Source organism: Haliotis cracherodii, unplaced genomic scaffold, assembly GCF_022045235.1.
Source record: "Haliotis cracherodii isolate W230 unplaced genomic scaffold, xgHalCrac1.p SCAF_6, whole genome shotgun sequence".
NCBI classification, from domain to species: Eukaryota; Metazoa; Mollusca; class Gastropoda; order Lepetellida; family Haliotidae; genus Haliotis; species Haliotis cracherodii.
In genome coordinates, this window is record NW_027266319.1 from 66244052 (window position 1) to 66257364 (window position 13313).

The following is a 13313-nucleotide window of genomic DNA, read 5'->3' on the forward strand; positions in this document are numbered from 1 at the left end:
GGCGCCGCGATTCGCTGTGCAGAGTTTCGTCCCTTGGGCACGCCAGAAACCTATGATTGAGGGTTCGAATCCCGGTTCGCCCCGATTATGTTTCTAGGTTTGTCAGCACCATACCCGTGCTCGTGGGTTTCACCGAAGTTGTAAACGTCTGAGACCTGCATCACTTCGGGCTTTCCTCCCACATTAAGCTGACAGGCCTTGATATAACTGGAATACTGTTAAAAGCGGCGTTAAACCCAACTCACTCACTAATTACAAATGTAACTATACACATCTTCAAGACGGGATTTGTTTCAAAGCCAGACCATTTGAACACAAATTGGGATTTTATGGTGCTTCGACGAGTCGGAATTATCTGCTCTTGGGTTGCGAGGATGTCAGGCTCCTCACAGCCATATCCCGTTCGCGGAGCTCTCTATACTACCGAGAGTGTAACGAAAGTGTCACGCACTGGGAAGGAGCTTGGCGAGGGTGTTTAACAGGGGAAGTAACTCTTGCTGACACAGATTCACATGGTAAAGTTTACATTCTGACATTTATTGTTTACAAATGCATTTACGTCTCTTTACTTATGTTTTAAATGAGTGTCGCTAGAAAACAACTAAACATTGCTTGTGACGATGTGGGGAAGTTGTCACAATAAGGGAACCAGGTTAGAATCGGCATTTGCGCAAAACTGAAAATGTCATTCACAAACACGACGACAGTGTGGTGCAATGACAGAATGTCAGTCACTGTAGCCGGTATGAATGGGATTCACTGGTTGTGAATTATACACAGCAAGAGCAACATACACGTGACCCGACAACCCTCTGATTGGTATGGCTCTGCTTCACTCTAGCCCTGTAGGTGCATTCTTCATCTAGTTCCTGGTATTGGTTGGAAAATATTGTGGGCATTGCTCAAAGACAATACAAGACAGAATGACTACAAATACGTAACTATATATACAGAGCTCCAGATAAGCTGCGTATCTGCGTAAAATACTCATCAGAAATGCAGAAATACGCAGTAAAATAAAATCCAAGAGTATCAAATACGCAACGAACATTACAGGTACGCTACAAAAATATAACTTGTGCGTCTCATCAAAATATTGTGAAGTAACCCTGCAGATTCGATTAGCAAATCAGCAACTTATTTTGAAATTATAAACGGGCATTCCGTCAACCTTGCCAAACTCCACGATGACAGTTACATCATGATCATTTGCCATCACACTTTCTTGTGGAAGTATCGTGGTATAAAGCTTTCGAACCCACACGACACCAGTTTGCAGGGACTAGATATATAGTGGTTTTAAATATTTAACTTAAATACCCACATGTGTAAAAACTAGTGGGTAACAGAAATTTGAATACCCAGATAGAATTACTGATACCCAATGATTTTAAAATGCATGGGTAAAATACCCACAACACCAAAAGCTTATCTGGAGCTCTGTATATAATAAGTAAATATCATTGAATAGCAGAAAAACTGTTAGCTAGAAAAAGGTATGTAAGGTATGTAAGTTAGCGAGTCAGAACGGCCTCATACCTGTGAAGATCTGGGGTAGAATAGTTCTTCAGCAGCCCATACTTGCCGTAAAAGGCAGGAGTATGCTTGTCCTAAGACAAAAACGTCACAAAAAAGTCATAACGCACACAGAAAATAAAGAAGATAAAACTCAAGTATTGTGTCACATTAATTGTATTATGTACATTGTATTTATACCAGTTCATAACACCATATGCACACAGATTTTAATTCAGCGATAACTCAACACTAAACATCACATATCACACATCCCTATCACATATTAAACTTCAGCAACCCAGAGATACTGGGATCATCAGTGATCAGTTGTGCATGAGGTCCTCTCAGTGATCTATCAAAAATGCAGTCTGTTAGGTATATAATTATATGCAGCACACATCCCAACATTGCCGGTCCAAACACTATCTACTGTGAGACATCTTTTACAATAAATTTTTAGGTTTGTATGCTCTGTTTTTGTAATGAAATGACAGGTGAGAGCTGTGCTGGGGATCTGAAAGAGTTGTACCCGCTTCTCATGCATTTTAAAGCACTAGCTCTAAAGCCACAATGCATGCAAATAAATGCTCATGTCTGGTTTTGTTTTAAGCTTTAATTTACAATTATGATATTCTTCACACATAAATGTTGAGAGATGGATGAAATGGTTTAGTGTCAAATATTTTGGCTGACGGAGTCTGGTCTGGAACTTCCAACCAACTCACTATCACTCACTGTAATTGTTCTGTAAAGATTAAGGGGGGCACGGGTGGCCCAGTCGTTTAAGGCGCCGCGATTCGCTGAGCAGAGTTGCGTCCCTTGGGCACACCAGAAACCTATGATTGTGGGTTCGAATCCCGGTTTGCCCCGATTATGTTTATAGGTTTGTCACACCATACCCGTGCTCGTGGGTTTCACCGAAGTGGTAAACGTCTGAGACCTGCATCACTTCGGGGTTTCCTCCCACATTAAGCTGACATGCCGCGATATAACTGGAATATTGTTAAAAGCGGCGTTAAGCCCAACTCACTCACTCACTGTAAAGATTAAACAACTGACTCACCCCTGTGGCATCACTAGCCATGCTTATGCCTCCCTCGTTCTTTACTCTAATCCATATTATCCTTACAGTGTTCCCTCCCACACTTTTCTGTCACATAATCACCCAACGAATTATTGAATACCATGTCATACATGTGCTCGAGTTTGTGAATCGACGTATGACTCCAATGCTCCGACATCAATGCTTATACCGTGGAGAGCTGGGATCATTAGAACATGCAACAACGGGAACCTAGCCTAGCCTAACATAAGCAAGCATTTTGTGAGTGCTACTGCATTTGTCATAATAAGTGCTCTGGGTTCTTAGAATTTGACAAAGTGATGCATTTTTATAATACTATACACAAGTTAAATCTTTTGTCTGATATCGGGCAACCGCCTACGTAGGTAGATGTAGAGCGTCCGCCAGGAGAGCGGAAGGTCCGGGGTTCGATCCCCGACCGCATCATAAAAAAAGACGTTAAAAGATGGTACTTGGTGTTACCCTGTCTGGCACTCGGCATTAAGGGGCTAAAACAAGGACTGGTTGGCTCGGAGTCAGTATACTGTGTCTGAGTGGGGTATTCATGTTAAACTGCAACATGGTATCTCAGTGTTCTAGCACTATAAATCGGCATCAGCCCGGACTAGTACAAGCAGCCACACACACACATGCATGCACGTCGCTATATAAGTGCAATAATCTTGGACGCGACATTAAACCCAATTTCACCTCACCTGAGATCGGGCAACTATGTACCTCTTCTTCCCCTTCCTGTACTTGTGTGTTTTCTGTAAAACTATCTGTAATACACACAAGAAAGCACGGACTCTTATGTAAATTTTCAGGTTGAAAACGGGGAGCTTATAATGATTACTTACAGATTGGTCAGGGGGCGTTTATTGGGGTGGGGCGCATAATACGTTGACTACTGTATGAACTAGCCTATTGCCTCAACATCAGGTCCAGGGCCCATTTGCACAAAGCAATCTTAGTGCTAAGACTATCGTAAGCCTATGTTAAAGTATGGGAGTTACGATCATCTTAGCGCTAAGACAGCTTTGTGCAAGTGGGCCCTGCACCTAGGTAGTATCTATGAATGTAGAAGTTATATTATTCTGGTTGATGAATGAACATACCATCTTCTTGAGGCAAGGTTGGAAACTGGACTTTTATTGTCAGTTAACGCCCTTGCTTCAGGAAGATGGAACATACTGGCCAACTGAAGATTTGTTGATATAGCAGGCTACTTTATTAAAATTTCCATTGCTTAACATGGGATGGATGACTTACTACTTCCACATAATATGTAAAATGTCCTTCCTGTCTTTCCTGAGAGGTTGACCAAAGTAATATTGCCACAGGTTTTACAACCAATAATAAAAGTAAATGTTTGCTGGACATGTTGGAGGAAGTGAAACGTGTTGTGAAAATAATATTAATGTTTATATAAATGTCTGGAAGCAGTAGTGACAAAATATTAATGTTTCATTCAAGTCCCTGGCCACTGCATGGTTTCATAATACGGTACGTCAAATTGTAGACCCGTTTTCTTTAGAGTTTTTAATGTGAAGGGAACCAGTTCTTTAAAAGAACATTAACCCAACTATTAGTGCTGGGACGGGTAACTCGGGTACCCGGGTCGGATGGGAACTGAGAAGGACCCAGGTACCCACAGGACTACCCGGACCCGTGGTTAGTCAGGTGATATATTGTTTAATGACAAAAATTATCTAGAACTCTATGGTTACACAATAAGTGACTAGTGTTTGCATCCCTTCTGACTTGACATGTTTGCAAAAAGATAAAACTTCAGTCAACATGACCTGATCATCTTTTTTAGGAGTTTCTAGATACATTTTGTCAGGGCTACAGTCAAGCTATTCCCAGTCAGACATTTGGACCTTACTCTTGAGACCGGGTACCGAGGCAGGGTCGGGTAATAGGGGGTTGGTATCTGTGTAGTAAATTTGGATTCATCCCAACTCTACAAATTTTACTGGTGTGGAAACTGTACATGCCTAACTCAGCCAAACTGATGCTGAGCACATCCAGTTGTCACGGTGCACGTGACAAGGCATGCAGTGAATACTGATAACCATCGACACACCACATACTTCCCAGAGCCTGTTGACTGTACATACCAACCCAGGTGGACATGGTAACATTCATGTTGGTTTTTCATGATCTGATAGTGTGCCACATGTTACAAGGGTTACTGAAACACACAATGACCTTCGATTTCTGACCAGTACAGGGGGCACGGGTGGCCCAGTCGTCTAAGGCGCCGTGATTCGCTGTGCAGAGTTGCGTCCCTTGGGCACACCAGAAACCTATGATTGTGGGTTCGAATCCGGGTTCGCCCCGATTATGTTTCTAGGTTTGGCAGCACCATACCCGTGCTCGTGGGTTTTACCGAAGTGGTAAACGTCTGAGACCTGCATCACTTCAGGCTTTCCTCCCACATTAAGCTGACGCGCCGCGATTAACTGGAATACTGTTAAAAGTGGGCGTTAAACCCAACTCACACTCACTCTGACCAGTACACCCCTCTGTTTGTGATAACATGATCCTCACAGGTGACGGGACTCTTGACCCAAAAGCAGGGATTTATATATATATCTGCTCAGGGGCCTATATTTCCCTGTCCATTTTATTTTTGAAATAAACAACTCGTGGTCGATGCTTATCCTACATTAAAACACAGGGAGAATAAACCATAAGGGGTGCAGCCTTGAGTGGATTTTTCTCCCTGTAGTGTTTTATTGTAGGATAAACATCAACCTCGAGTCGTATACATGTATTTTTTATATGGGTCGCCTCCTTAATGATGTTAATGAAAGGTGCAAGCTATAAAAATATTTACCCTTATTTAAATAATGATGACTCCCTGAAAAGAATCTGACCTTGGCAATATCAGACAAGTCCATTTTTTTAAACAGGGGATTTAAATTTGTAAATCCCGCAATTACTCACAATTCTCAAGTCAATTTTCTCTCCCTTTTCTCCAAATACCAATTATATCTCTCCCACTTTTGAACGCGATCGTTCGGCTTAAGTGTTTATCTAGTAACATCTAGGGGAACAACCCGCCTTCCTCTCAAACATCCTCCTCCTCCAATTTTAATGTCATCAAGCTGCGAGGGCATGTTCGAATCTCCAGAAATGACTTCATGATATAACACTATTTTCTCATGAGATCAGTTTATTTTACCACGCTTTGTTCTTCATTGTTGGGTGCGATTTATTGCATAGCAATCTTATATTTGAATATCTTATATTTGAATATATGTGATGCATTGGTTGAGAGACTTGTAGGTTGTATTGCACTGGAGGAAAGGGCTTCAATGCTTAGTCCTATATTACTAGAACGATAGTCTGTAAAGTAGAACTTTATTTTTGTCAGTTGGCAAAGTACATATTCTCTAGAAGCGAAAATCGAGTATCAACATATTCGGTCATTTGTTCCGGTTCGATTTAAAAAGCCTGCTATTCATGTGATCAGTTGCACTTTATTCATCGTTGTTTCTGTTATTTAGGGTGTGACATGATAAAAACTACTTATTTGTGATGTGGACAGATCAAGCACACCTAACATAAAACATAGTTTGAGCATTGAACCCCCAAATGTGACCAATTCTGCACATGTAAAATATACTCCTAAAAAGAATAGGGAATACTTTGAAATAACTTAAAATTTCCCAATTTAAGAGATATTATACTATGCAGAAACAGAAAAGCAAAAGTGATTTTAGATGTTTATTTTATATATCCTATAAATAAGCAACAGATGATCGATTGTTCAAAATTGGCACACATCATTCTCAGGTTCCATTTGGCACACGTGGAACAGTAGATTTTCAAGGTGGAGGTCATCTTGGTCAAGATCTTGTATGGCCACCATTAGAGTCCAAAACTGCCTGGCATATCGAATGGTGGCCTGGGGAATGTCCAGTCACTCAGCTGGCAGTGCTTGTGCTAGTTGTCAGGGTTTTGTGGTTGTTGTTGCTGCATGCATGTTCGATTGGGTTTCAATCTGGTGACCTGGAGGGCAATGACAGGAACTGGATGTTGTGATTTCTGAAAAAGGCTGTTGCCAGTATTGCTGTGTGGGATTGGGTACTGTCTTGTTGGAATATGCTTGTTGCATAATGGGAAGAATGTGTGACTAAAGAATCTCAACCGTGTTACTTTGTGCCGATAAATTCCCTTAAACTTGCACCAAGTCTATTATGCCAGTGTAGGAGATTACTGCAAACATCATCCAATAATACTACCAAATCTCTCCACTTCCTGTGTGCAGTTTTGGGCCTTGTGTTTCCCATTAGCAAGGCGAAGCGTAAAAAACAAAGCATCGTCACACACCCCCGAAAACAGGACAAAAAGGATGTCAGTCACTATGCCGATAGCACTGTACAGTGACCCTTCCTTGCATAATATGGAGAGGGTAGCATAGTTCTTAGTCATAGTGATGATACCCCACACCATAACTGATCCTACGCCAAATCTGTCATGAGGTCTTCATGTTCATTTCAAGGTCACCAGACACGACCACGCCTATGAAGGAAGTGAATCAGGACTCAATTGAACACATGACACGACATGGGATGACCTGAAACTCTGTTCATGAACTATTCTAACAACCCACCACCATCTACGACTTGGTCTTGTCTGCTCCAAAGTGACTGCGTCGATAAGTCGCATCTGTCGAAGCAGTTATAGGTTGATGGTGTGTACTGGGGGTTTGCAGTTTTACCGGTATATCGGTAAATTGACGTTCATTCTTTCCATAATACGTACCACGATACCATTTTTCATGCTCGGTATACCAGGTTATTTGAAATAGTGATGTTTATCATGTGTTTTATGTTAGACACTTGCCAAATACCACAGCTTGCATCTAGGGCACTAAGATCAGTGTTCCAAATAAACACCTGCCCGTAGGCCCGGTAACAGGTAGATCACGTGTCAGTCCCCTGGTTTCTAATCGCATGGGTTATATTGGCCTTCATAAAAGTAACGTGTCGATTTATTTGTCACAATAAGCAGTGTTTTTTTAATTAGGGCCTGAAGAGTTTAGTCAGGGCCTGCTGCTGCTAAGTTATTTTTGTCCTGATAGCAGCCAGACAATTTATTTTATGTCAGACTCTGCCCAAGATGGCTGCATATTTATTGAATGAGTAAACATTATGTTGTACCAGCATGTTGTTTTGTGATATTTATGAACTTCAATTCATACCTTGATGTTTCAGATTTATACAATATATTGTGCCATATATTGCAATATGTGCATCGTAAAATATTTGCCCCACACCATCAGAATACAGCGTTTCATAAAATAATCAAAGCCCCACACCATCAGAATACAGTGGTTCATGGAATGATCAAAGCCAACACAATCAGAATACAGTGGTTCATGGAATGATCAAAGCCCCACACCTTTAGAATACATTGGTTCATGGAATGATCAAAGTCCCACACCTTTTGAATACAGTGGTTCATGGAATGATCAAAGCCCCACACCTTTAGAATACATTGGTTCATGGAATGATCAAAGCCCCACACCTTTTGAATACAGTGGTTCATGGAATGATCAAAGCCCCACACCTTTAGAATACAGTATTTCATGGAATGATCAAAGCCCAGCACCATGATACAGTATTGCACTGGTGCACGTTATATATAGTTAAATCAAGCCCTGGTAAGTCCTCAGGAAGCTTTACCATTATGTATTGACTGTTATTGCTTCTCTTTCAGGTCCGTTTGTTCTCAATGGCTGCGTAGATAGACGTCCACAAGCTTGGCAAGCTACTGATTTTAGACATGGATCATCAGGAAGAGGTAAGAATTAATTAGTAGAATTTTTAACAACAACTCAAGTTGTACAGTTGTAATATTCAACTTGTTTACATCTAGGATGTACCCATGAAGATCCGGGTGAGATTAGGTCTTCAGAAACCCATGCTTGCCGTAAGAGGCGATGATGCTTGTGTGTAAGGGCATTTAACAGGATCGGGTGGTTAATCTCGCTGACTTGGTTGATGCATGTCATCATATCCCAATTGTGTAGATCGAGTCTCAAGATGTTAATAAGTGGATTATCTGGTCCAGACTTGAAGCTTTATGTGTGGCATAAGACACAAAGCAAACTGTTTTCACATGTGGAAGGTCGGGCTACTTTCATGTCACATTTTGGTCTGGGGGGAGCCACTCACATTAAGTTGGTGACACATTAATTTCATGATTTACGACTGATGCTCAGAGGTTGTTTGATCAACTCCCTATTTGCAATTCCCTATTTTGACTTTAACATATGCCCCCATGTTTTTTCAGATGAACAATTGACTTGCCTTTGCATGTGTTTGTGATGGGTGCCACTGGTTGGGCAGGAGACGATCACATTTTTGTTAACATCCGGTGTCATCACTGTTTGATAGTGATTCATGAAGACCTGATCAATGATATAGAAACGTTCAATTGACTCAGAAATTTCTTCTGATTGTGGAAATGGTTTTTTTCGCTTTTATTTACAGGAAATACATTCTGAAAAACTCTTTTTGATTTCTTTAATATTTTACACAAACAATAAGTGCACTTACTAAAGATGTGTTCTATGATTTTGTTGTAATTTCGTCCACGAGTCCTACAGTTTAGGGTTGTATTTGCTGGAACAGTTGTACATGTATCGACAAGTAACATTTGAGGCAGGTGAGCTACAGGGCCTATACTGTGTACCTTGAAGCAGCTTAACGACAGGCTAACCAAAGTGATAAGGTTGTTTGGCTAGACATCTAAAAAATCTTTCATGTAATTAGAAACAGCATCTATTTTGCTTTGTTGCACTTTATGACCATAGCTGTTTTGCTTGTTCATTTTAATTTTGTTTATTGTTGATGGATATTTATAAAATAAATACATTTTCAGAGTCAGTTTTTGTAATGATTATTGATAGATGTTTGCATTAAGAGCATCAACCACAGAAGCTGCTGTTATTGCCTGTAGAAACAACTTGATAGGATAGCCCTAGCAACATCAGAATGTTAATTGTGTATCTACACTGTCAAGGGCTGAACAGGTAGGCAGGAAGTGGGTGATGTCCGCATTCCTCTGTGAAGGATGCTGCTGCTGGTACTGACACTCTGGTTTGTATTGAAAACCTAATTTCAGGTACATTTCGATGTTGAACCATGTATACCTGACGGCTTGCTTTTTATCAATATAGACCCTGAAGATCCAGGTCTTCAGCAACCCATGCTTGCCGTAATAGGCGACTATCCTTGTTGTAAGAGGCAACTAACGGAATTGGGTGGTCAGGTTCGCTGACTTGGTTTAAGCATGTTATCAAATCTCAGTTGTGTAGATCGAATCCCATGATATCAATCACTGGATTGTCTGGACTTGATTATTTACTGATTGCCGTCAAAAAGCTGTAATATTGCTGAGTGTGTTACGCAACAAAAAAACATAAAAACTAACTTTTTATCAAAATAGTTTCCGACATAACTTACTCTTTATTTTTATTGTGAATTCAAATTTATGAACTGTGAATTGTAAATTCAGCTCATGATACAGTGGTGAATGTTTTTATAGCCTTATATACAGTTCTGCCCTTTATACTGGCTAGAGCTGTTCCTTGTTTGCCTCTTCAGAATTAGCTTTTAAGCTTGTTGCTACAACAGATTGGAATTCCCCATATTACTTAAATACCACATAAAAACTAAAAGGCCTAAAAGAAAATGTTTCTTGTGAAAATGACAAGGTGGCTAGGCCTTTTTTCTCCATAGTTTACATCATTTTTTAGGACTTGACCTTGTTTTCAAACTGCAAAAGAAAGAAGGCAAACAAAGAAACTAAAATGAAAGGGAGTATTTAATTCTCACAAGGAAAGCCTTGTCACGAATGTGGCTACATGTTTTCAGTATATTGAAAGCTACATGAGCCCTGGGCTGTCAGGAAGGTCCACAACATGGCTGTCAAACAGTTAAGGGAACATGACTCTAATTGAAGACTAAAATCTGAAATGCAGAAAATTAGGAAAATCGCTGTTTGGGGAACCAAAATAAAATCATTGACCCGCTGGTTTTGAAATGACTGGCATGACAATGAGAAATATTTCTTCTTCTTTTTTTTTCCAGTGATATACTTACACAAAACAATTTTTGACAAATATGATTAGATCTACTTTCTGTTTCAAACTGAAATTTCTAGTTTCTGATTTTGTTTCGATCTGTAATGTTGCAACACCAATGAAACTGAAATATTTCTCCTAACCCTGTAATCGATACTGGATTCTACTTCATCTGGACTACTGGCCAGACTGACTGAACTTATATCAGTCTGAGAGTCATGGTTAATCATCCATCATCCTGTTGATGTTTTTGTAAACAGCTTCACTCAGGAAGATCCTACATGACATACTTTTGTCAAAAGGTTCAGATCTGTATGGGCTTTCTGTTTCAAGTTTCCCACCATAAGAATGACATGTTCTTTAACAAGGGCCATTTTAGTTATTGCAATATGTTGTTTCTCTGTTTTATTGTACTTTGGTTTCTTGGTAAAGAGAGAGAGTTATTTGTAGGAAGCACTGTGTTGATTAGAGTTGCCTTATGAGAACCAGGAGAACATTCCTTTATTATGGAGACATCTTAGCAACAGAATAATCTTACTTTGGTGTTGTCCACAAAAGTACATCAAGAGACATTGCAACACAAACACACTTGTCTCCAGTCGTCCTCGTAATCAACGAGGACTGTATCACCTGGCCCCCTTTGCCATTTGCAGGCATCTCGCATGATGAATGTTGACTTGCCCTTGCGAGGATATGGATAAACAAAAGTAGTGTGGAAGAGAATTTATGGATGTCAACTTCTTTATAAGGAGGAACACAACATTTCGGAGTATACACCATGACAAGAGTAACCTTTAAAAAGGCAGAGTTGGTGCCCATCAGTCATGTATTTATGTTAGATGGTTATTATGTCACACACTTCTTCCAGTAAGGACACCTGTTCTGGTTCTCTTGAGGTCTAGTACCATGTTCTACATGTTATGCATATATAAGATACAGATAGTTCTGTATCTTTAGATACAGGTAAATGTAGCATTGTACCCTTGACAGGAATCAAACCCAATTTTGCAGGTATTGATTTGTAATTTTTGTTGAAACTTCTTGCAGGATTTTTTGTTTGTTATTGTTGATCCTTTTATTATAAACATTGTAAACTAATTTCCAATTACCTTCAGAATCAAGATGCAGCTCGTGCCAGGGAGAGTGATGATGAGGACCTGGCAATGCTGATGGGCCTGTGTAGCACTGTGAGTTCTGTTTGTATGTTTGTCTGTGTGTGTAGTTCTGTGAGTGTCTGTTTGTTTGTCTGTGTAGCACTGTGAGTGTCTGTTTGTATGTTTGTTTGTCTGTGTAGTACTGTGAGTGTCTGTTTGTATGTTTATCTGTCTGTATAGTTCTGTGAGTGTCTGTTTGTTTGTCTGTGTAGCACTGTGAGTGTCTGTTTGTATGTTTATCTGTCTGTGTAGTTCTGTGAGTGTCTGTTTGTTTGTCTGTGTAGCACTGTGAGTGTCTGTTTGTATGTTTGTCTGTCTGTGTAGTTCTGTGAATGCCTGTTTTTTGTCTGTGTAGCACTGTGAGTGTCTGTTTGTTTGTCTGTGTAGTATTGTGAGTGTCTGCTTGTCTGTGTAGCACTGTGAGAGTCTGTTTGTATGTTTGTCTGTCTGTGTAGTTCTGTGAGTGTCTGTTTTTTGTCTGTGTAGCACTGTGAGTGTCTGTTTGATTGCCTGTGTAGCACTGTGAGTGTCTGTTTGTCTGTGTAGTTCTGTGAGTGTCTGTTTTATGTCTGTGTAGCACTGTGAGTGTCTGTTTGATTGCCTGTGTAGCACTGTGAGTGTCTGTTTGTCTATGTAGCACTGTGAGTGTCTGTTTGTATGTTTGTCTGTCTGTGTAGTTCTGAGAGTGTCTGTTTGTCTGTGTAGCACTGTGAGTGTCTGTTTGTATGTTTGTCTGTCTGTGTAGCACTGTGAATGTCTGTTTGTTTGTCTGTGTAGCACTGTGAGTGTCTGTTTGTATGTTTGTGTATGTAGCACTGTGAGTGTCTGTTTGTATGTTTGTCTGTGTAGGACTGTGAGTGTCTGTTTGTATGTCTGTCTGTGTAGCACTGTGAGTGTCTGTTTGTATGTTTGTCTGTGTAGGACTGTGAGTGTCTGTTTGTATGTTTGTCTGTGTAGCACTGTGAGTGTCTGTTTGTATGTTTGTCTGTGTACCGTATTTTCTTGAGTATAGTGCACACTTTTTTTCGGAAAAACACAGCTGTGTAGAAGGGGGTGCGCATTATACACGAATTATGAGTTTGGATGTTTTTTCCTCCCATGGAAAGACATTACCGTGAGCACGAAACACCGGAAATACCATGTCAACAAATCCATACTGAAGTACGCAAAATAATTACGTAATTACACTGTCTGTCTATAAAAAGTGTTCTTTGTATTTCTGGACTTATGTTTGTAACTTACTTCATTAATTTTATTCAAAATTCCTTATAATATTGTTTTTATTAATTTCGGCGAAATCGTGTGTGAAGCGATCTGAAGATCGCACAACTCACCGTTATTAACAGCAACCACGGTCAGAATACCGCTATTGACGCCTTGAAACGAACTTTAGTTGACAGAGAATGGATACATATATCATAAATGACATACTTTGACTCCTTAAAAGTCATATTTGTTTTTGTTTGACGAT

General features: G+C 40.1%; 1 protein-coding gene across 1 annotated transcript in view; it reads left to right on the top strand.

The window, feature by feature from the left end:
- The first annotated feature begins 486 nt into the window (after nt 1–486).
- LOC139446734 (histone deacetylase 6-like) overlaps nt 487–13313 on the top strand; it is a 338991-nt gene continuing 326164 nt past the window's right edge. Inside the window, exons 1-3 of the mRNA XM_071228036.1 lie at nt 487–515; nt 8318–8401; nt 11804–11875. Coding sequence (XP_071084137.1) covers nt 8384–8401; nt 11804–11875 — 90 coding nt within the window. The 5' untranslated portion in view covers nt 487–515; nt 8318–8383. The remainder of the gene's footprint in view (nt 516–8317; nt 8402–11803; nt 11876–13313) is intronic.